Source organism: Corythoichthys intestinalis, unplaced genomic scaffold, assembly GCF_030265065.1.
Source record: "Corythoichthys intestinalis isolate RoL2023-P3 unplaced genomic scaffold, ASM3026506v1 HiC_scaffold_23, whole genome shotgun sequence".
Classification (NCBI taxonomy): domain Eukaryota; kingdom Metazoa; phylum Chordata; class Actinopteri; order Syngnathiformes; family Syngnathidae; genus Corythoichthys; species Corythoichthys intestinalis.
In genome coordinates this window covers 10,621,927-10,645,764 of record NW_026651592.1, presented here as the reverse complement: position 1 = coordinate 10,645,764, position 23,838 = coordinate 10,621,927, and the positions used below count along the sequence as shown (strand labels likewise).

At 40.1% G+C, this 23,838-nt stretch overlaps 1 protein-coding gene across 2 annotated transcripts in view; it reads left to right on the top strand.

The window, feature by feature from the left end:
* The window catches only part of LOC130911213 (remodeling and spacing factor 1-like), a 53,897-nt gene that overhangs the window by 17,843 nt on the left and 12,216 nt on the right, over positions 1–23,838 (top strand). For both annotated transcript variants that reach the window (XM_057829023.1, XM_057829022.1), the window contains exons 6-15: positions 2,565–2,642; positions 5,907–6,407; positions 9,942–10,422; positions 10,559–10,733; positions 17,512–17,715; positions 17,790–17,894; positions 20,438–20,517; positions 20,638–20,686; positions 20,760–20,869; positions 21,969–22,033. In XM_057829023.1, the coding sequence (XP_057685006.1) occupies positions 2,565–2,642; positions 5,907–6,407; positions 9,942–10,422; positions 10,559–10,733; positions 17,512–17,715; positions 17,790–17,894; positions 20,438–20,517; positions 20,638–20,686; positions 20,760–20,869; positions 21,969–22,033 (1,848 nt within the window). The remainder of the gene's footprint in view (positions 1–2,564; positions 2,643–5,906; positions 6,408–9,941; positions 10,423–10,558; positions 10,734–17,511; positions 17,716–17,789; positions 17,895–20,437; positions 20,518–20,637; positions 20,687–20,759; positions 20,870–21,968; positions 22,034–23,838) is intronic.

Sequence of the window (23,838 nt, the reverse complement as noted above, 5' to 3'; positions counted from 1 at the left end):
TACTAGCTAGTTATCGCAATACCCTTGTGTCTACTTAAGTGGAGGGTAAAGAATTGGGCTTGGGCCAATTGTCCCCCAAGCCCTTTAAGCTTCACATTGTGTGACCTGTTTTTTTTTGTTTTTTTTTTGTTTTTGTTTTTTTTTTGGAGAAAAAAAAAAATATCACTAGTTACTTTGCCAAGTAACTAATTACGCTTACATTCAGGTAACTGAGTTACTAACGCAATTACTTTTTGGGAGAAGTAATTTGTAACTGTAATTAATTACTTTTTTAAAGTAAAATTAACAACACTGGTTGCAGCCCTAAATGCTTGCACAATAATGTAGTGCACACAATTTGTTTTCATGCACGCCGATCAAATAATCAATTGGCATAAACCCCCCCCCTCTCGTTCGAAATAGAATCTTGATCAGAATAGGCTGGATCAGGGTAAAATATTCCGAATGGGGTGTGTACACACGTTGCGTTTTTATTCTGACCAGGCTTTTAATTCGAATAAAACTGTCCTAGTTAACATACTGAATGGCTGTCAATAGGGATGTGACAAAATATCGAAATGATGATATATCGTGATACTTTGTATCCCAAAAGGTTATTGATATGCTCCTGCCAAGAATCGAGGTTTCGTTTTAAAAAGGAAGAAGGTGTCACTGTTAAAAAAAAAAAAAAAAAAAAAAAAAAAGGAACCAACAAGTTCCTACCAAAATCTTCCACCATAATTGTGTCTCAGTTACCTCTAAAGCCTGAGTTATGCTCCCGCATTGCTGTGACGGCGCAGCCACTACAGCGTTATTCGACATTCGATGGTTCTCCGGCCAGGTGACGCGTTGCTCTGTAATTCACCGCCAAGCCAATAGAGGGGTGTTGCGTTATGTTTTTACGGTTTTGGGGCATGCTTGTTGACTTCCTCCCGTGTAGTTTAACGGAGAAAAAAAATAAACAATGCAAAATGGTACGCTTGAATATGGATCTTCAGCTCATCAACATTGAATAATGATCATACAAATGTTGAGGCGCAGGCGACGTAGAAGACTGTTTCAAGGCGGTCTGTCCAACTTTTGATGCCGCATAGAGAGTTCTAGCCTCGGGTGAAAACCAGCTAGCTGTGGCGGCTAGCTTCAAACTGGTGTCGAGCACAGAGTCCAGCGTTTTGTCCGAGGTCTGCAAAGCCCTCCAGCCCGATTTGTGTCCCGTGTTCTACAACCAGCCAGTGGGAAGCCATAGCAGATTTCTGGCGTCAATGGAACTTCCTAAACTGCGTTGGAAGCCTTGATGTTAACGTTATCATAAAAGCACCGAGGCACTCTCAATCAGTGATGTATAGTGTGTGAACCTTCTGTTGTTGAAAATTAAACATCAAAATGACACTTTTGACACCAAACCTGTGCTTTATTCTTAATATACTTGAAGTGTGACACGTAAATAAGTCACAGACTCACAGCAAACATATGTACACAATAAATGAAGAAGTGCACCAACCAAAAATACGACATAAAGTGATAAAAAGCTGAGTTTTTGGCCGATTGGGTCTTCGGTGACCCAATCGGTGGCCACTCGATTCTGAACACCCACGTCTCAGTGGTTCTTCCATTTTTATTTTTTTTTATTCAATCGCTGACCTTGCCATTTTGCAATCTTTATGATGTCTTGACGAGACTTGCTCTTCGATGATTCTCCCGGCGGCTTGGTCCATTTTCACGTGTAGAAAAAAAAATTGTTTTGCAATGGCGGTGATTTCGCGCTGAACTGGAAACGACAGTCTGAGGGAACCAATCACAGTCCATTTCCGTCAAGTCATATGCATTGACGCGACGCTAGGGTTTGAAAAATCAATAGGTACACATCAGGCTAAGGGGCAGAGTCGTAAATCGGGTCTTCCTTGGCGGCGCAGGTCTGACGCAGAAGCATAACTCTGCCTTAAGGCTGCATTGATGGTGCTCGACGCCCAATCCATTTAGACTGGGAACGTTTGTTCATTTGAAACCAGAGCATTTACAGTTACTCTGTCCGATTTTCAGGGCATTTACAGGTCATTTCCTGTTGAGTTTGAGTCACTGCCTATTCATTTGGGTGATTCTCAGGGCATTTCCGGTTCTTTAAGTCAAAATAAACAGGAAGTGACCCATAAAATACCCCAAAATCAACAGGGAGTAACTGAAAATCAATTGACCCAAAATTACTTCATTGCCATCACTGACGGTCACAGACGTTCAATCCATTTGAAGTGGGAGGGTTGACAGCGAATGAATGAATGTTCATTCGCTGCCACCCTCCCAGTTCAAATGGATTGGACGTCTACTAGTGATAAACTCATTCCAATTCACAACAGAAGCTTGTTTTTCTGTTCATTAGTTTTTTGTAGAATATCCTAGAATGATTTCCTGACCAATGTATCGATAATCGTCGTATCGCAATATCGTCAGATCGTTATCGTGAGTTTTGTATCGCGTATCATATCATGAGGTACCAAGAGGTTCCCACTCCTAGCTGTCAATGGTATAGGTGAGTAATGTGAATGGCAACTACAGCCTAATCTAATCATAATATTGTTTCTTGGATGTAGACGCCCAACTCGGTGAAATTTCTAAGGCTCTTCCTGATGATGGAAAAGTTAAAAAAGAAGAAAAACTCCTGAAACAAGGTAAGGAAACATCAGATAGTTCTTATTAATTAGGGCTGGGTGATCACTTAACTCAGTTATTTAGAAGGGTAATTTACAAACTTTTTAACACTTCATTGGACACCCATTGAACTTTTCGGCAACACTGACGACCAGTGTTGTTAATCTTACATTGAAAAATAATTAATTACGGTTACAAATTACTTCTCCCAAAAAGTAATTGAGTTAGTAACTCAGTTACCTCAATGTAAGAATTAGTTACTCGGCAAAGTAACTGATGTTACTTTTCATGTTCTAGACTTTATTACATGATCCATTTTATAATGTCTTTCACATCAAATATGTTTAAAATAAGTGGTTTAATTGAACTGTCTTTTTTATCCCAAAAAACATAGGCCACCCATTTTACATGTTTTAAAATTTCACCTAATATAAGAGTGTAATGGTATACAAACATTTTTCCGGTTGTACTGAAGCGTGACTTGTGTGTACCGTCATACCCCTAATACAGTGGGGAGAACAAGTATTTGATACACTGCCAATGGGTTTTCCCATTGACAGTGTAACAAATACTTGTTCTCCATACTGTATATATACAGTGGGGCAAATAAGTATTTAGTCAACCACTAATTGTGCAAGTTCTCCTACTTGAAAATATTAGAGAGGCCTGTAATCGTCAACATGGGTAAACCTCAACCATGAGAGGTTGTTGGCAATAACGGAGGCCAAATGTTTTCTGTAACTCTTTACAAGCTTTTCACACACGGTTGCTGGTATTTTGGCCCATTCCTCCACGCAGATCTCCTCTAGAGCAGTGATGTTTTGGGGCTGTCGTTGGGCAACACGGACTTTCAACTCCCTCCAGAGTTTTTATGGGTTTGAGATCTGGAGACTGGTGAGGCCACTCCAGGACCTTGAAATGCTTCTTACAAAGCCACTCCTTTGTTGTCCTTGCTGTGTGTTTGGGACCATTGTCATGCTAAAAGACCCAGCTACGTCTCATCTTCAATGCCCTTGCTGATGGAAGGAGATTTTCATTCAAAATCTCTCGATATATGGCCCCATTCATTCTTTCCTTTACACAGATCAGTCGTCCTGGTCCCTTTGCAGAAAAGCAGCCCCAAAGCATGATGTTTCCAACCCCATGCTTCACAGTGGGTATGGTGTTCTTCGGATGCAATTCAGTATTCTTTCTCCTCCAAACACGAAAACCTGTGTTTCTACCAAAAAGTTCTATTTTCGTTTCATCTGACCATAACACAGGCCTTGACGTGTACTGGCTTAAGCAGGGGGACACGTCTGGCAGTGCAGGACTTGAGTCCCTGGCGGTGCATTGTGTTACTGATAGTGACCTTTGTTACTGTGGTCCCAGCTCTCTGTAGGTCATTCACTAGGTCCCCCCGTGTGGTTCTGGGATTTTTGCTCACCGTTCTTGTAATCATTTTGACGCCACGGGGTGAGATCTTGCATGGAGCCCCAGATCGAGGGAGATTATCAGTGGTCATGTATGTCTTCCATTTTCTAATAATTGCTCCCACGGTTGATTCCTTTACACCAAGCGTTTTACCTACTGCAGATTCAGTCTTGCCAGCCTGGTGCAGGTCTACAAATTTGTCTCTGGTGTCCTTCGACAGCTCTTTGGTCTTGGCCATAGTGGGGTTTGGAGTGTGACTGACTGAGGTTGTGGACAGGTGTCTTTTGTACCGATAATGAGTTAAAACAGGTGCCATTAATACAGGTAACGAGTGGAGCCTCGTTAGACCTCGTTAGACCTTGTTAGAAGTTAGACCTCTTTGACAGCCAGAAATCTTGCTTGGTTATAGGTGACCAAATACTTATTTTCCACTCTAATTTGGAAATAACTTTTTTAAAAATCAAACAATGTGATTTTCAGTTTTTTTCCCACATTCTGTCTCTCATGGTTGAGGTTTACCCATGTTGACATTTACAGGCCTCTCTAATCTTTTCAAGTAGGAGAACTTGCACAATTGATAATAATATATACTGTATGTATCTCTTTTCAATGCTGTTAGATCTGAATAAATACATTGAACACATCCCCCAAAAAATCATAAATGTAAATAAGCTCCGCCTCTACTTCGCGGGAAGGGTGGGTCACCATTTACCGCGAAAAATGAGGGATCACTGTATATGTCATTGTACTGTCCTCGCCAAGTTTGGAAGCTAGGGCTTAGCTAGACAGCGAGCTAATCTGTCTTTCCCCTCTCTCTCCCACGCGGCTGCGCGACTTCTTTGTGTGAGCAAATGTGCTCTTCCTAGTGTGTGCGCTCTTCTTTGTGTGCGGAACTGCTACCTGCTCTACACTTCCTGCGCTACAAAAAAAAAAAGCATGTATCCAGGGCCGGCCCAGGCCATTTGGGGGCCCTAAGCAAAATAATGCAAAGGGGCCCATATTTTTGGCCCACCATTTCGTCACAGTGTACTGTGAAACCCATACATGCAATCCAAGCCATACGTCCATATTTTGTATATTAATCAGATTGTGTTGCACTGTATACTTCAAACTTCTCACCCCATATGATTGTCAGTACTTACAGTAGATAGCACCAAACCTTTTTCTAAAAGAGGAAAGAAAGAAGTTAAGGAAGAACTTATATATTTTTTTAAGCTTGTAATCAAGTATCAAAACTCACAAAAGTCAAATAAAGCAAACCGTAGTAAACAAAATAGAATATAAATTAAACAATTGCCAGATTGGGGGCCCCCTAGTGGTCAGGGGCCCTAAACAGCTGCATAGTCTGCGTATAGGCTGGGCATGTATCACAAAACCTAAGTCAACATCATAATAAAATACACATTTCGGTAAATGGCAGAACAGGCATATTAATTATTAAAGTAAAAAATAGGATATTGCGAGGTACATGAAGGTACTGTTTACGCAACAAAAAAAAATTTGACTTGAGACAAAATGGCGGACGAGATTCCGGCGTCGTAAAGTCGAAATCAAGTAAGTTTGTACGTCGTGACCCGGGGACTACCTGTATATAGAGACAGAAAATTTGCAAATCCCAGTGGTTACCAATGATTCTATTTTTTTTTTTTTTTTTTTTTAAATGCAAAATCTTTGTGAATGTTCATTCGCCCCTCCCAGTCTGAATGGATAGGACGACTTTACACTGTCAATGGCCCTGGAAGATAAACAACAAATGCAGATTTTAACTCATCAAAAATAGCCACTTGCCTTTTTCATCCGACCTTTAATCCAAAATCAAATCAAACAGCAACAAAACTTTGTTCAAGTGTCTTTTTAATTTCTGCTTCTAGAGGAAAACAAGGAGCAGACAGCAAATATCAAGCAGGAAGCAAAAGAAGAGAAAAGCAGCGATGGAGCGCCCCTCTTTGATAATCACGTGAGCACCATCACCTCTGTCATCAAATCCGAGTGCAGGGACTCGTCGGTCGTCACGACCGTCGCACCCAAGCAGGAAGAGGAGGCCGGGCGCGCCGTGGTCAGAAGCAGCCAGCAAGCCAAAATTCCGCTGAAAAAGAGAGAGCTCAAGCTAGCCGAAAGCTACCACGGCAATCACCTCACTAACAATAACAGCAGCAGCATCATAGTGTGCAACCCCTCAGTCATACAAACTAAGGATGTCTCGTCGACCCTACCCCGTGGCCAAACGGCATCCCAACGGCTCCTCGATCTGATGAACGGGAGGGCGTCCGTGGTGTTGCATCACATTGGCGTCATCCGCGGTCCAACAACCAGCGAAGAGAATGGTTGTAGAGCGGCTGAGGATGAGAAGAACGTTCAGGGCTGCATTTCAAGTAAGGAAAAATTAAAAAACAGACATTTCATATTTGAACACATTTTGAAGGGATCCACTGATAGAAAGACTTCTAGTTCTTAAAAGATAAGCATTATTATGAGTTAAAATAATTTGTTATTAAAACCCCTCTTGATGTTTTTGTTTTTATACAATTTGTAAAATTGGTTTAACCAGTAGGCCGCCATTGTTGTTGACGTAGTAGGGCAGTGATGTCACTTGGTTACGCTGCTGGGCTTTCAGTAGATGACTCTAGCGACATAAACATATCATCTGTTCATCCCTTTCAATTTGAACCCGAAAGGAACATTAATGAGCATGACGGGACTGTCGATATTTCACAAAACGAGCTGCAAAAGGAAAATGAACAGGAAAGACTGGATGAGACGAGAAGAGAGTATGAAAAAACACTGGCGAAACCTCCTCCAAGAGGCGAAATTGACACCCAAAGTACTTCCGTGCGCTTTCAGCTTGTTTTGTTTAGATGCATACAGACAGAACATACTAAAGATGCCTTAAGAAAATACTTAAACGTAGTGATATCAAATATGGATGGCTACGTGACTAATGTGGTCAACAGATCAATAATTGGCTTTAAAGCTGCCATAAGAAAACAATGCTTTAAAGTATGAGAGGGAAACACATGCAAGAAGTATTTTGAGGCAATGGAAAGGTAATAAGACTGAATAAAAACACAAATTGTAAGTACTTGCCGCTTTTCACCGATGTGCACATGTGTTGGACGTCTCACTGCGTAGAAGGGATTGCAGAAGACAAGTAGTGTTCGTCTAGTAAGTGACAAATTAAGTCATCACGCCGAGCGTCCATTGCGTGCATAAACGGTGGCGCCCTCCGTTGGTCAAAACCTGTACTAAATATTAGAGGTGGGAATCTTGGGGCACCTAACTATTCGATTGCGATTCAGAGGCTACGATTCTATTATAATTCGATTATTGATGCCCCCCTCGCTTTTAGTGTTTCGTACGTTAGTTCCAAAATTTCTCAAAACTCCTCTCAGGCTAAACCAAACTACCATTTCAGTATCAAGTTAACAGTTCAAAACAGTAAATAAAATACTCAAGTCCCTATTCTGTATCAGCAGCTTTAAACTACATTCAATTAATGTTGTGAATCAACCGCAAAAATTGCTCCATTCATTCCATAATTTCCCTTCTGTCTACTTTCAACATGTGAAAGTTTTACAACTGTTTCATCTTTTAAAGATAGATTCAAGTCAAGATTTTGCAGATTGAGGAGTATTTTAGATAAAAAACTAATTAGGTTCGCTACAACAGAGCCTTCCCGAGAAGTCTACTGCTTTAAGATGGCAGCTATTTACTAATGCTGCAAGTCTGCCATTTCGCATCTAGTTTTTACATGTTTTAATGCCGCCGTCTGTCATTTCATATCTAGTTCTATACAGTATATGGCGGAAAACACTCGGGTGACTTGAAGTTCCGCTCTGAGACCTCTAATTTAGCCAAATTTCAAAATTGTCCGATATGCATGTGCATCATTGGAAAGCTCAAAATCTGAATTTGCTGGGGGAAGAAAATTTTTGAACAGGAGGACATTTTTTTTTTTTTTTTTTTTTTTTTTTTTAATGTTTTTTTAAACGGCAAAACCCTATCTGGAGGTGAGAGCACGCGAGAGCAGAATTACAGACGCCATGACTTTAACGAGATATTATCGTGTACTTACCTTGTTTCGATCCAAAAGCGCCATGTAGTTTGTATCACTGAGTGTCTAGACACAGCTGTGAATGGCCATAGCTGGATTTTTTGGGGATTTTATGGGTGAAACATGGTAATATAACAAGGGTCGCGATGCAGAAATCACAGACATCAAGGAGTGGTCGAGATTTTCTTTTTCATAAATTTACCCTTTTAAGCGTGTTTTTTTTTTGTTCTGTTTTTTGTTTGGATCGATTATTTATCATCTATTCTAACATATCGGAGAAAATGCGACAGTAACAAAAAAAAAAAATACAATTAAGCGATAGTTATGAGGTAGATATCCATGACTTTTTTTACAGACGCCATTTTTTTCATTGTGATGTCATTCTTTTAAAAGTTTAAAATATGTGAGTGAATAATTTTTAATTACATTTTTTTTTAAACAAAATATGAGACAATAATTAATGATTAGAAGCTAGAAACGACACACGTTTTGAAAAATAAATATTATTAATTACCTTCGTTTTATGGCTGGGTTGAAACAAAAGCGGTTGCGCGATGACTGTAAACTGGGGTTTTCCAGGTAAAACGGACAAATTAAAAATAGTTCGGTAGCTTAATGCGCCATGAATCTGCTATGGCAGAATATAGACATATTGTTCTATCAAACACAGCAGTTGTTTTGGCTTAAAATACAGCAGTTTCTTTGAAAGAGGAGTGCAAGAGCAGAAACCGCTTTTTCAGTCTTATCTGTGTCTTCCGCCATATATATGTGATATCTACTGTAGCATTAAGTAGCCGTATGTTTGTAGCAACTAGCAACTGGGCGTTGTTTGTAGCAGCTGTTGGCCTCAGTCAGGTATTATTGTTTTTTTTTAATCTAGCGGCATGAGTTGAACATGATATTTACTCTCAGTCCGTTCCTCATTGCATCTTGAAGACCGCGCTGGCTGTGTTTTAGTTCTGCTTTACCTGGTATAAATAAATAAGAGGAATTTGAATGTTAGTGAATCATTCTCGAATCTTCCATGGCCGAATCGCGAATAATCTAAGAATCGGAAATTTCGCACGCTTCTACTAAATATTATAGATTTTTAAATAATTGGCAATATTTTATGGGTATGTAACATTTTAGTAAAAGAGAACAGTTGTGGCTTATTAGAGGGTACAAGTCTTTAAGTCCGAGGTTCCCTTTAAAGAGTTCCTGTGAAAAAAAACAACTTTTTGATGATTTCGAGTTGAAATAGCTCATCTGTTGCCATCGACGATGACAGATGTCCAATATTTTTGACTTGCAGTCAAAATGATTGGAAATCTGAGTACACTACATTTATAAATGATTTATTTACTACCCACCAAGGTTAATATGTCAACAAAAACGAACAACCAAAGCTGATGCTGATAAAAAAATAAAATGGCTAATTGATTAAATAAAGCCAATTTTGTTAGCTGATATTTGAGGCCAGTATATAGTTTCTTAAAGCATGTTGATTATAAATGGCAGTTGAAACACTTATTATTTTAATGTAAATATTAGAAGTAAAAATGTATCATCTACTACTTGCTTTTTTAACACTGGCCACTAGGTGGTGCAAAATCACAATGTGAATTGTGTACAACGGCTGATCTTTAAAAAGTTTATATTGGTTGACCTTATTCAGTAAAGAGCATCACCCAAACAGAAAACGTAAGTTATTTTATCGTCCGATGGGTGATCTTTAAAAATGTCCATGTATCAGTTGATTTTTAATCAATATCATATCATAATGCTATATATTATATGTTTTTAATTAAATGATATATTTTAAATATATCTTGTCCAAAGAATCAATATTGTATTATAATTTTGAAATGCATAGGAACTCCAGAGCTGGGGCGCCAGTCAGTGCTCGTGAGGAACGAGCCGGTTCCCACGGAGACGCTGCACCAGGGTCCGAAAACGAGTAACGACAAAGAACCAGATGAAAGCGTCCAGCGGGGCGAGGACGCCGACTCGGGAACAAGAGAACTTCACACAGATAAAGAACGAAGTAAAGATGAACAGAAAAAGCACTCGAATGCTTTAGAAAAAGTGCAAGCGGAGCCGAAAAAAGGACAGGAACAGCAGTTGGACAAGGGAGAGAAAGGCGTCAATGGCGAATTACCGGAGAAAGGGGAGATAGAGGTGGATGATAAGCCACGTCCAAAAGAAAAAGCATCCTCAGAACTCCAGAAAGAAGGAATACGCTTGAAGATCAAGATCCCCCCTCATCGGAGGAACAAGATGAAAGCCAAGGAGCAGCAGCAGAAGGAGGCACCAGAAGGAGGGAGATCTCTAAGGAGGTCTGCCAGGATCTGCAGGTGGGAGAATTTATACTTTACTCACTGGTTACCATTTACATCACTGTAATTGTTGAAATGTAATGGGACATGTGCACTCTATTTGCAAGAGAACTTGTCTATGTTGTCCATGAGTTCATACTTTTCCTCTTTTTAGGCCAAGTTCCAAGGCGTCCGATAGCCCGAAAAAAAAGAAAGGTCAACAAAAACAGACAAAAGAAGAAGAAAAAGAGGACGACGAGGAAGAGGGAGATGAAGATAATGAAAAGGAGGGTGTTACTGCTAAGAAAGATGCAAAAGGAACAGCTGCCGTCCAAACGAGGAAGCGCAGGGTATCAGTCATTCCAATTTCTTTACTTTCTGTTGGCTGTTTTCCAGCGGAAACTGTCCTGCTCTGATCAACCGGTCAGAGGATGGAAAATAGCTGAGTGGTTAAAACTAGCACTATTGCTTCTGAAGGGCAGATTGGCGAGATAGCATGGCAACAAGTCATTTGTGCCTTCCAGTCAAAATGAATTGGATGTCTAGCGCTGGAAGGGATCCCGGAATGCCCCAAAAATGTACGGAAGTGACCTGTAAGCAGGGCTGTCAACAGACTTGCAGGGGCCCGGGGACAAGAGACCCTCTTAAGTCCCACCCACCCCACCAATGCCACTGGCTTGTCACGACAACATACGCAGTACTTTTAACACTTTGCAAGCAATGACAGTGTAAAATTTCGAATTATTTAATTCGGGATGGACAGTTAAATTTAACAGACCGTAATGTGATGTGACACAGTATAAAAAATTTCCATCTATTGTCCCATGTAGGCTACAGTACAATACAACTGAGAGTGTTATGCCTGCCTGCTAAGCAACAAAACAGTTTAACTAAACATCCTGTACCTGCCCCCTCCACATCCCTGGGGTTATCAAGCCCTCAAACAGTGATGCGCCTAGATTTTTTTGACAGCAGTCATTTATGACATCAGTGAAATCCAGTTTTTGAGCAAGCTCACGCTTAATGGAGAGTAGGGCTGCAGCTATCGAATATTTTGGTAATCGAGTATTCGACTGAAAATTCTACCGATTAATCGAGTAATTGGATAGAACAAATATTTTTTTATGTAAAGAGCAATTATAAATAAGAAAAAACTAGACATTTCACCTAATATTGAGCCATTTTCAGACAATTTTTTATTTGCGATGTACATTTTTGAAAACGGCTAACAATTGCATCTCAGATGTGACTAGAAAAAAGGGATAAAAAAACAACTTCACTGCTTTCACTCAAAAAGCTTCTAGATCTTATAAAAAGAAATATTTCCTACCTAAAAATGTCATTATGCCTGATAACACACATGACTTAAAAGTTAAGTGTGTGTCAACTGAATTTCCATTTGTGTCAAGCTATTTTTAAGTTCTAGTTAAGTTTTAAGTTAGTCTAAATTGTAAGTAGGGCTGCAACTATCGATTATTTTAGTAGTCAATTAATCGATTAACTAGTTAATTCAAATAATTGAGTAATCGGATAGGGAACATGAAAAATTTGAATACCTAAGCTGAGCCTCGAATGGTATAAAAAAATAAATAAATAAGGATCTATGTGCAACAAAAGAACAATGGCTAACTTACATAGCAAAAGTCCACTAGCTTAAATGCTAAATACTAACTTTTTTTTTAAAACAATGCTCTTAACAATTGTTCAGACATATTCCAGCAAAAAAACTGTTAAATAAACCTATAAATTAAATTACGAATGCATTGAAAAAAACGTTAGCTCAAACAAAAACTTGGCATATGTTGGTCTTAACATGGAGCAGCTGGATTCAGCTATGTGAAATGAGGCAGACTAGAGGGCAGTGTATCCACCAAAATCAATAAAACTAAATGCAAACACTTTCAAAATAAACCTTTACAACGGCACTTGAATTAAACGAATACTCGAAGCAGTGAAATTTAATTTGAATCTTTTTTTCTAATCTAATACTCGAGTTAATCGATTAATTATTGCAGCACTAATGGAGAGCATGGCTAGGTTGTTAAGCCTGCCCTGTGACATAGTGGAGCGTAGGTAGTTTTTTTATTATTTTCATTTTATTGAAGGCTCGCTCTCCTCCAGCTACAGTCACTGGCAATAAGGCGTTATATTGCTGCCACTATTCTGAGCGAGCAATAATAGATTTTGAGCACAGAAAACACCCCTGCTGCTCTCGCTCAATTTCTGCACACCTGTGCTGCCTCTATTCTGACCGAGCAAAAACTGATTTTGAGCACATCCCTTGATCTCGCTAAATTTCTCGAGTCCTGCGCTCGTCATTTTTTTCCCTCTGCGCGCTCAGTTGAGCACACGCTACTAACGTGTCACGAAGCCAACCAATCAGAGAGCTAGCGGAGGACAAACGGCCAACCAGTGTACTTCTGCTAGCTCTCTCTAAGCGAGAGCAGGAAGTGTGCTCAAAAACTATTATTGCTCGCTCAGAATAGAGGCCGCAGTATAACACCATATGGCAAAGACAAGAAAATGAGTAGCAGTGTGCTCCGTGTGTAACAGTGTGCTTCGTAATAGCGTTTGCTATAATACACAGCGGGTTGTAAACCCAAGATAAATCCAGCCGCCGGACCCTGAGTCTGTTCAGCACCTGATCCCCACAGACTAACATACATCCCTGATCTCCCATCACCTTCTGTCTCCACGGCTCAACGCGAGCATCATGTCTTGTCATACTGCAGCTCAATACGCTACTACGTAGGTAGTGTAGCCTTGAGTACGACAGAGAGGGGTCAAACCATTCTCTGCTAAGACGGTGGTGGGTTGGGGGGTCGTTGTGCAAAAAAAGGAAAAAAAATATATTTGAAATACCGTATTGGCCCGAATATGAAACTGTGTTTTTTTGCACTGAAATAAGACTGAAAACGTGGGAGTCATCTTATATACGGGGTCTACACATTATACCCATTCACGACACTAGATGACGCCAGATATCATTGAAGCGAATGCTGAACTTGAGTAATGTTCTGTCATGACGGATCTCAGCTACTCTCAAGTTTAACCAGTTTGCATTTTTATATTGCAATGTTTTTCCTTATTCAGATTTGTTTCAAGACTACAGTTACAGTTAGACCTCACTTTGATGGTTAATGCAGTCATTGCAATTTTGTTTTATGACATTAGATTGGTTTATTTACATTTCAAAAACCAGAAGCCATTCATTTACGAATATGATTGCACTTTAGTTTACATATTTAAATGTTCAGATATTAAGATTTGAATGAGGCAAAATAACATGCTTTTTCTCTCAAATATATTGTTAAAATCATTTGTTTCAGATGTACTGTAATTATTTTCTGTTTAAAAATTAATTTGGTGTTCAAAAAGTCTTTTTTCATACTTGAGTCTTGTAAAAGAGGGGGCCGTCTTATAATCAGGGCCGTCTTATTTTCGGGCCAATACGGTATTTAATAGGGTTGTTCCGTTCATGTTTTTTTGCTCCCGATCCGATCGTTTTAGTTTGAATATCCGCCGATCCCGATATTTCCCGATCCAATTGCTTTTTTTTTTTGCTCCCGATTCAATTCCAATCATTCCCGATAATTTTTCACGATCATATACATTTTGGCAATGCATTAAGAAAAAAATGAATAAAACTCGGACGAATATATACATTCAACATACAGTACATAAGTACTGTATTTGTTTATTATGACAATAAATCCTCAAGATGGCATTTACATTATTAACATTCTTTCTGTGAGAGGGATTCACGGATAGAAAGACTTGTGACTTTGTATATTGTGATTAAATATTGCCATCTAGTGTATTTGTTGAGCTTTCAGTAAATGATACTGTAGCCATGCCCGAATGCATGATGGGAAGTGGAACCATGACTGTGCGTAGTGCTACAAATTCATATATCTTCTCTGCGTTGGGAAATAACATAAGGAGTTGAGAAAAAGATCCATTGCTACCTTGCTTCCCCACATTGCTTCCCATGATATTTCTAATCGTAAGGAGAGGTTTGTAAGGCTTTAGCCAATTTAAAAAAGGCTCCAAAGGCTGCCAAAATTCACTCTACTCATTTTACACTGCCTTTTATCTCTCTATATAGGTAAGACGGCGCCATTACAGATTGAGCGTGACAATGCGTGAGTGAGTCGTGCAACGCATGCATTAATTGCGTTAAATATTTTAACGTGATACATTTTTCTTAAAAAATTAATTACCGCCATCATCGGAATAAATTTCATAACCCTACCTTAAGCCTAAACTAAAGATTCTGGATGAGTGTAACATATTATGTCTGTAATGTTAAATACAATTAGAAAACAATTTAGTTAAAAAATATATATACATATTAAAAAAAAGGCATGGCCGATATTTTTTTGCCGATTCCGATACTTTGAAAATGACGTGATTGGACCCGATCGATCGGCATCTCTAGTTATGACATTATCACTGTTGCCACTAGAGGGCAGTGTATCCACCCAAATCAATACAACTAAATCCAGACACTTTCAAAACTATTACAATGCCTCTTTAATTAAACAAATTCTCAAAGCAGCAACATTTAATTCAAATCTTTTTTCTAATCGTATTAGTCGTGTTAACCAATTAATCGTTGCAGCACTAATACAGTGATGAGCCTGCTCAGTGGAGTGCCAGCGGAAAACCTTGAAGTTGTTACATTTATCATTATTGAAGTATCCATTGGGGCATCAAAATACAATTAGCCATAATACTGTATGTTAAGTCCATGATGGCATATACAGTATCAGTATCGGTTTGATATTAGTACCTGATTTTTGCAGTTGGACAATATCGGTTATTGGTTAAAAATTTATTATCGGACAACTCTACTTATAAATGGTGTTCGTGTGTGAAACTGCAATTGGGCATGGGTATTAAAATTAGTTTACGGTGGCATTAAAAAGAATTAAATGAGATTTGCTGATACCTGTAGAGAAGCCCTGTATTAATTTTGGGTCACTTTCTATTGGTTTTGGCACACTTATGGGTAGAGGTGTGCAAAATTTCTGATTCTTAGATTATACGCGATTCGGCCGTGGAAGATTCGAGAACGATTCACAAACATCCAAATTCCGATTATTGAAATATGCCAAGTAAAGCGGAAGTACAACACACTCAGCGCGCCGCGCGGTCTTCGGGACGGAACGGAGCAAGAGTAGCTAAACATCATGCTTCTCATTACCCGGCCCCTCAGGTAATGCCAATGCTCAACTCACGGCTCTAGCTCAACTCATGCCACGAGATAAAAAAACACAACAACATACCTGACTGCTGCCGAAAAGCTGCTACAAAGTACAGCCACATAATGTTACGGGAGATATCATTTATATAGGACTAGATGCATTATAGATTCGGTACCGTAAGCAGCATATCTACAAAAAGCTAGATGCGGGCGTTAGTAAACGGCCGCCATCTTAAAGCAGTACACTTCCCTGCAAGGCTGTTGTAGCGACCCTTCCAAGCAAACCTAATTAACTTTTTATCTAAAATACTCCTAAATTAGTAAAATATTGACTTGAATCTATCTTTAAAATAGTTTTAAAGCTTTCACATGTCGAAAGTAGACAAAAGGGAACTTATGGAATAATGGGAGCAATTTGAACAACTTTAACGGTTGATTCACAACATTTAGGCTACGTTCATACTACAGGTCTTAATGCACGAATCCGATTTTTTGTCATATCCGTTTTTTTGGCGTGCCCGTTCAGACTGCCTTTATCCATTGAGACCGTTCAAGTATTACGCATGCGCACTAATTCGCGGTCCGACACGCGCTGAGCAAGACGACCCGCATGCGCAGAAGCATCAAAACAAATGACACACGTCATCCGTCATTCCAGGGATATCATATTTTGCTTTTCAAAAGGAGGACACAAATAACAGACATAAATAATCCCCGTTTAGGCTTATATTCAAAGTTTATATGGATCGATAGCATGCACGCACGGTCCGTGCACGTCACACACACATACGGGTAGTTTGCCCCGACCTCGGCCGTGTAGGCGATGTTGAAATATTGCTCACTTGGAGCAGAGAGAAAACTGAGCATTCTCAGGCTTATCCTCAACCCATTTTTATTTTTTATGACTGTTGTCAAGCTCAGCCCTTCCCCAAAAGCCATGTTCACTGCAAGCTAGGCGCTAATAACGCACAGCGGCACCGCTACGGTAAGCGTCTCTCTCGCTATTTGATGACGTAATTGCTGCATGAAATTCGATTTGGGAGAGTGGACAGTACAGACCGCCGCGACAGTTTGGAAAAATGTGGCCCAGATCGGATTTGAACCACATACGAAAGTGACCCAGATCGGATTTGAAATGGTCCAGTTCTATGCGACTTGTCACGTTCAGACCATCAAGTTAATGCCTGACTCGAGTCGGAAAAACGCGAAAAAATCGGATTCGTGCATTAAGACCTGTAGTATGAACGTAGCCTAATTGAATGTAGTTTAAAGCTGCAGATACAGAACAGGGACTGGAGTTTTTTTATTTAATGTTATTTTTGTGTATTTGTTTACTGCTATATGCGAACTTGATACTGAAATCGTAGTTTGGGTTAGCCTGAGAGTATTTTGAACAATTTTGGAACTTATGTACAAAACTTTAAAAAAAAAAAAAAAAAAAAAAAAAAAAAGGAGGGGGGTGCATCAATAATCGTTTTATAATCGAATCGGAGCCTCTGAATCGTAATCGTAATCGAATCGTTAGGTGCCCAAAGATTCCCAGCTCTACTTATGGGTCAATTTCTGTTATTTTGGGGTACTTTCTGTTGAATTTGGGGCTTTTTCTGGGTCACTTCTATTACACTGTGTGTTTTTTTCTTATCGCAGTATTTTTTTCTGTGAAGGGGGGTGTTAAAGAAAAGGGATGACCACCGAGTGAATATTAATTTTGTTTTTTTAAGTATCGAAAATGGTATCGCGTCTTTTTTTGAGTATCAATATCGAGTTAAACATTTTTGTGTCCTGACAAGAGTAGTATAGATATAACCTGACTGGAAAAACAAACAAAACAAAAAAAAAAGTCAAAGTATTTATTAGTTGTCAATGCAGGCCAGCGCTTGTGATTTTCATCCTCCGCTGTGGATTTTCTGCATTTCCAGGGTAAGCGGCGACACGGATGCCCCAGGTGGTCCAACGTACGCGCCAAGCGTCGTAAACTGAACGAAGATGACGACGAAACAGGTGGAAAAGCGCGGGAGGAAGCCAGCGACGGCGGAAACCGCTCGGACGACTCCTGCCAGTCTGAGGAGATTCCCAAAGAGGATGCCTGCACCCATTGCGGTCTTCCCAACCACCCGGAATTGGTAAAGAACGCCAGCTGAGAGACATCACCGGTGGTGCTTTCAGGGACTTCAGCTTGTTTGCGTGTCATCTTTAGATTCTGTTGTGCGACTCGTGTGACAGTGGATATCACACAGCGTGCCTACGGCCGCCGCTCATGCTCATCCCTGACGGCGAGTGGTTCTGCCCGCCGTGCCAGCACGTGAGTCACATGTGAAACAAATTTATCTGGGAAACAATTTGGGGAAAAAATCCAATCAGGTAGCTTTTAAAAAGTAAATTGAAACTTTTTTTTTTTAAATGAGGATCACTAGTAGGCGTCCAATCCATTTGAACTGGGAGGGTTGGCAGTTTTTTTTTTTTTTAAATAAGAAGAAAATAATTTAAAAAGGAGAATATTTACTATTTTTTTTTCTTTTTTGATCAAGCAACAAAATTAACTAGTTTTTTTTTCCCAACTACAGTAAGCCTGAGTTCACGGTTAATAGGGGACCAGAACCCCCTGCGAAAAGTGAAAAAACGCGATGTAGGTTTTGCCCCCAAACATCAATCCCCCCCACATCAAAAAAAAAAATAAAAAAATTGGAAAAATATTGAAGTAAACAGTATTTATTCACATGCATTTCCGCAATCGATACCAAAGATATACCGTAAAATAAAGTGTATATATATCGATTTATAGTAAATATAGCAGGTTATATACATTCACTGCATGATGCTTACGGGGAACTCTGCACACCTGACATGACTCGTAAAACAAGTTAAGAGGCTGCGATGTGCGCAGCGAATCAGCTCACGGGAGAAAGCCACTGTTATTGGCGGTCGCGTTTGTCAATCACCATAGGGGAGGCTCCGACAGCGCGTAGCCCATCAGCTTACGGGATAAAGCCTCTCTTATTCGCCCATCGTAATTGTTGGGGGGGGGCGGTCAATGCTTATTGGTTTAGTCATTTGTCAATCTCACACCAGGAACCAATAACGCACCTCGTATGAGTGCCCGTGGTTATGTACAAAGACACTGAGTCATGTACAGCGGTGGTTCCGAAACTGTTTTGCACCACATACCGGTGTGATGTAGGCCTTTTTTCCGGACCGGCAATGTGTGGCAGAAAATTATAGTATTTATAAATTATAAAATAATACGACTAGGCTAAAAACAAACATTAATTACAGGGAAATGGTAACTCACCTTATGCTGAATCAACCTTTTTTAACAGCGGCCGCTCCTAAAACTTGATGGCAAACATCTTTAGTCGCAGGCATAATGAGTTATTCTCCAATCGTGAAAGTTATCTGAGCTATAGCAATACGATTCACCACGAGGTATGATGCTCTCAGTGCATTCGCTTTTGTTGCCTTGTTTGCTAGCTTTTATCCACTGAAGGAATCTGACCTTCTAGCCAGACCGGCGGAACCCCGGCCAGAAGGGCAAACTCCGCGCGTTCACCTTAGTCTTAACCCTTTGTACTGATTCCATTTTGAAAAGCTCACTGAGAACAAGTTGACAATTTATTCAGGTCGACAGAGATCAAAACGGTAAGGCCAAACAGAAACACTCAGGCGAGGAGGCAAACTCGTTCCAAAGTCACCATATCACAAGTCAACAAAAGGTTCCTGAGAAAAATGACAACGCTTAGTTAAACATTGTCTTTTGAAGGCTCTCGCGGGACGGGGCAGAAAGAAGGGTGCGTTTGGGATTATTGTCTGTTTGTGGATTGGACAGGGGGATTCGTGAGTTGCTGTTGTCCGGGCAGCGAGGGTTGTGGATTTTGCCACCTCAGCATCAAAGGGGCTCTTGGAGTCTTGTCAGTCGTGTTATCAGTTGGATATCGAGTGTTGGTTTTCCTTGTATCAGGACAGGGCGTCCCTTCATTTGTTCTGGACTGCCCTGGAGAACTGATTGCGAGAGTTGGTGCGTCAGTTGCATGACGCACGTGCTGAGCTTCCGTGATAAGAAAGTGTAGATTATTTCTTATGTCCTATATTCTGTTTGTTTTCCTTAAATAGCACTTATACCATAGTTTATTTATATTGGGTGTGTTAGAGTAATACAAACAGTTAGTACCTTTTCTCGTAGGCACCATCTATCTCCTTCACCACATATTATGTAGAATGGATTTGGTTGTAGTCTCCTCTTCTGGCCCAGCAGGTGACCTTTTCCCCGTAAAAAAGCCCTCCAAAGACTTCGCCACCCACAGCACACAGTCAACAGCAGCTAACTTTACTGTTTACATTGACTTATGCTGTACTGCTATAGGTGTGCAAACACACCAGTAATGGCGGCCAACCACTAGAGAGCGACGTACGCCAATCTCTACTCGGATTAGTCGAGAGGTACAGGCCAGATTGCCTTTGTTAACAAATTATTTATTATTTGTCTGCGGCCCAGTAGCAAATGCCGGTCTGTGACGGTCGGTAGGGATCCCTGATGTACAGTATGTCTTGCTGTGAAACATTCTCAGCCTGAAAAAGAAACTTAAATATTTTATTTTTTATGAATACTTTTGAAAACCCCGTGCATAGAATCCACGAAACGTGAACCGCGGAGTAGCTAGAGCTTACTGTAATTTTTTATTTAAAAAAATTAAAGATATACGGTAAGAGAATATTTACTATTGAGACTCGGCAAAGAGGATACCTACCATGGCCTGCTATGTGGAACGTAATAAAGATGAATTTGAGACACTTGTGTTTGACTAGTTATTAATGATTGAATCATCAGACAAATATAATTTGTGTGCGCAGAAGCTGTTGTGTGAAAGGCTTGAGGAGCAGCTGCTGAACCTGGACAGTGCTCTGAAGAAGCGAGAGCGTGCCGAGAGGAGGTAAACTCGCACACAATCGCAAACTGGTCAAGACGCTATATGTATAGTAGGCGTATAGTGTACACTAACAACGTGTTGATTATGAAAGTTGCACAGAAGATTTATTTCTATGTGCGATAGGCGGGAGCGGCTGGTGTACGTGGGAATCAGCGTCGAGAACATCATCCCTGTAAGTCGAGTCACAAAATCGCAGACCCCTGGGAGATGAGAGAGAACAAACACTTCTTTTTGTGTCCACGCAGGGCGATGAGGGAGACGAGGAAGACGAAAAGACTACCAAAAAGAAAGACGCCAAGAAGAGTAAAAATCTGGGAAGGAGGTCGACCAGAACCAGGAAGCACATAAGCTACAGGTGATATTAGTTGGATCGCACTTATGGTTCATCTATATGGAGGATCGGATGTGCTAAAATTAATAAATGAATAGAGAATTAGATATGAGAATAGGGTTTTTCATTTTTATCATTTTTGTTCATTGTTTTTTTGAGCTTTTTTGTCTTGGTCTTTTGGACAAAAATACTTATCAGTCTTAGTTATTCTTAGTCATATCAAATGTGTTAGTCTTGTTCTAGTTTTGGTCAACGAAAACTTAAATTTCATCTAGTTTTAGTCGAGAATGACTGTTTTCATCTGTAAAATTCAAATGTTTTATTCCAAAAATAAAGATTTTTAACAATTTGGAATGAACATTGACAGACGAGCACATAATTGTATCGCCTACAAGACAACGCAAATTCATGATGAATACACAGTGAGCAGGAAAACGGTACATTATAGTCGATTAATTACCATATTTTCTGCACGATAAGGTGCACCTGAAGCGAGGAGCTAGCGCGGCTCCATCTAATGGATGTATAACGCAATCCCCACCACTACTAGTAATACTGCGCCTTACAATGCGGTGTGCCCTATACTGTATATGAAAACCACTTTTAAAATTGAAGACGCGCCTTCTAGTGTAAGTACAGTAAACCCACCTGAATGCCACAAACTAACTGTAAACAAACAAACAAACAATCAAAAAGTTGCCCAAGAGTTTAAGACGACACTGATCACGCGAAATGGCAATGCTAAGGCAAACGTGTTGCTGACGCTACAAATGACATTTAGTGTGTGATGATCACTCAGCAACATGACATATTCTCTCGAGCCAAGATAAGAAAACAAATCTTAATATGTGTTTTCAAAATAAGCACGTCTGGAGCCTGGAGAGGACACCATTGAGTTAGTGTGTGTGTCTGCAGCAAGTCACATGAGTGACACGACCAAACACTAGCAGTCATGTTTTAGTCTCCCAAGACATGATTTTAGCTTGTCATCATCACGTCATTGTCATTAAGAAATTGTTCATGGATGAAATATTTTCGTCATCGTTAACAAAAACACTACTTTTGTTTCATCATCGTCACTTAAATATGTAAAAATCTTTTCATTTCTATGTTTGTTCCTTAGATTTGACGACTTCGATGACGCCATTGATGAGGCCATTGAAGAGGACGTCGGAGATGTTACCACTGGTAAGGGGACTGAATTAAGATCATGAAAAATAATACAGTGCTACTTTGCGCCTTAAACTTCGCGCCCTCAGTCCATCGCGGATTTTTTTTCGATTTAAAAAAAAAAAAAAAATAGATGATATGTCCCAAGCAGATCGCATAGTCTCACTCACTCACCCTCCCTCCCTCTCCCTGCTCATTGTTGGTCAGGCAGTGAGCGCACTGGAGTTGCTTATCAAAGTTAACAATGATTGACAGACCTTAATGTTTGATGTTTCTAGAGAACCGAGCTTCAAAGCGCCGCATGCGTCAATCATCGTTTTACTTGTTAAGCAGCTGCTGTGGTTAGTAGGTTGCTTAGTAAGCAGCTTTGGATTTGAGTGGACTCACTCAATGAAACATTTCATAAAGTTAAGCATGTTTCTACTTTATTTCTGTTTAAGAATAATTTTCTATGACTGTAACATGTTTAAAATGATCATAATTGTTACATTTGAAGTGCTTAAAAACCACTTATTAAAATATATATATGTACATAAAAGTTTTTTTTTTTAATTATTCTTTGAGGGGGAAAAAAGGGAAAAATCATGTCATATGTACTGTATATGGCGGAAAACACAGACAAGACTGAAAAAGCAGTTTCTGCACTCTTGCACTCCTCTTTGAAATAAAGTGCTTTATTTTAACCCAAAAGAGCTGTTGTGTTGGATAGAACAATATTTCTATATGCTGCCATAGCAGATTCATGGCGCATTAGGCCCCCGAACTACAGTATTTTTTATTTTTGCTTAGAATCATTAATTAATGTCTAATATTCTGTTAAAAAAAAAGAAAAAGAATTAAATGATTCACTCGCATATTTTCAACTTTTTAACAAACACTCCAAACGCACTGTGGCCAAGATCAAAGAGCAGTCGAAGGACACCAGAGACAAAATTGTAGACCTGCACCAGGCTGGGAAGACTGAATCTGCAGTAGGTAAAACGCTTGGTGTAAAGAAATCAACTGTGGGAGCAATTATTAGAAATTGGAAGACATACAAGACCACTGATAATCTCCCTCGATCTGGGGCTCCATGCAAGATCTCACCCCGTAGTGTCAAAATGATAAAAAGAAGGGTGAGCAAAAATCCCAGAACTACACGGGGGACCTAGTGAATGAACAACAGAGAGCTGGGACCACAGTAACAAAGGCTACTATCATTAACACAATGCGTCGCCAGGGACTCACATCCTGCACTGTCAGACGTGTCCCCCTGCTGAAGAAAGTACACGACCAGGCCCGTCTGCGGTTCGCTAGGGAGCATTTGGATGATCCAGAAGAGGACTGGGACAATGTGTTATGGTCAGACGAAAGCAAAATAGAACTTTTTGGTAGAAACACAGGTTCTCGTGTTTGGAGGAGAAAGAATACTGAATTGTATATGAAGAACACCATACCCACTGTGAAGCATGGGGGTGGAAACATCATGCTTTGGGGCTGTTTTTCTGCAAAGGGACCAGGAGGACTGATCTGTGTAAAGGAAAGAATGAATAGGGCCATGTGTCGAGAGATTTTGAGTGAAAATCTCCTTCCATCACAAGGGCATTGAAGATGAGACGTGGCTGGGTCTTTCAGCATGACAATGATCCCAAACACACAGCCAGGGCAACAAAGGAGTGGCTTTGTAAGAAGAATTTCAAGGTCCTGGAGTGGCCTAGCCAGTCTCCAGATCTCAACCCCATAGAAAATCTGTGGAGGGAGTTGAAGGGCCGTGTTGCCCAAAACATCACTGCTCTAGAGGAGATCTGCATGGAGGAATGGGCGAAAATACCAGCAACAGTGTG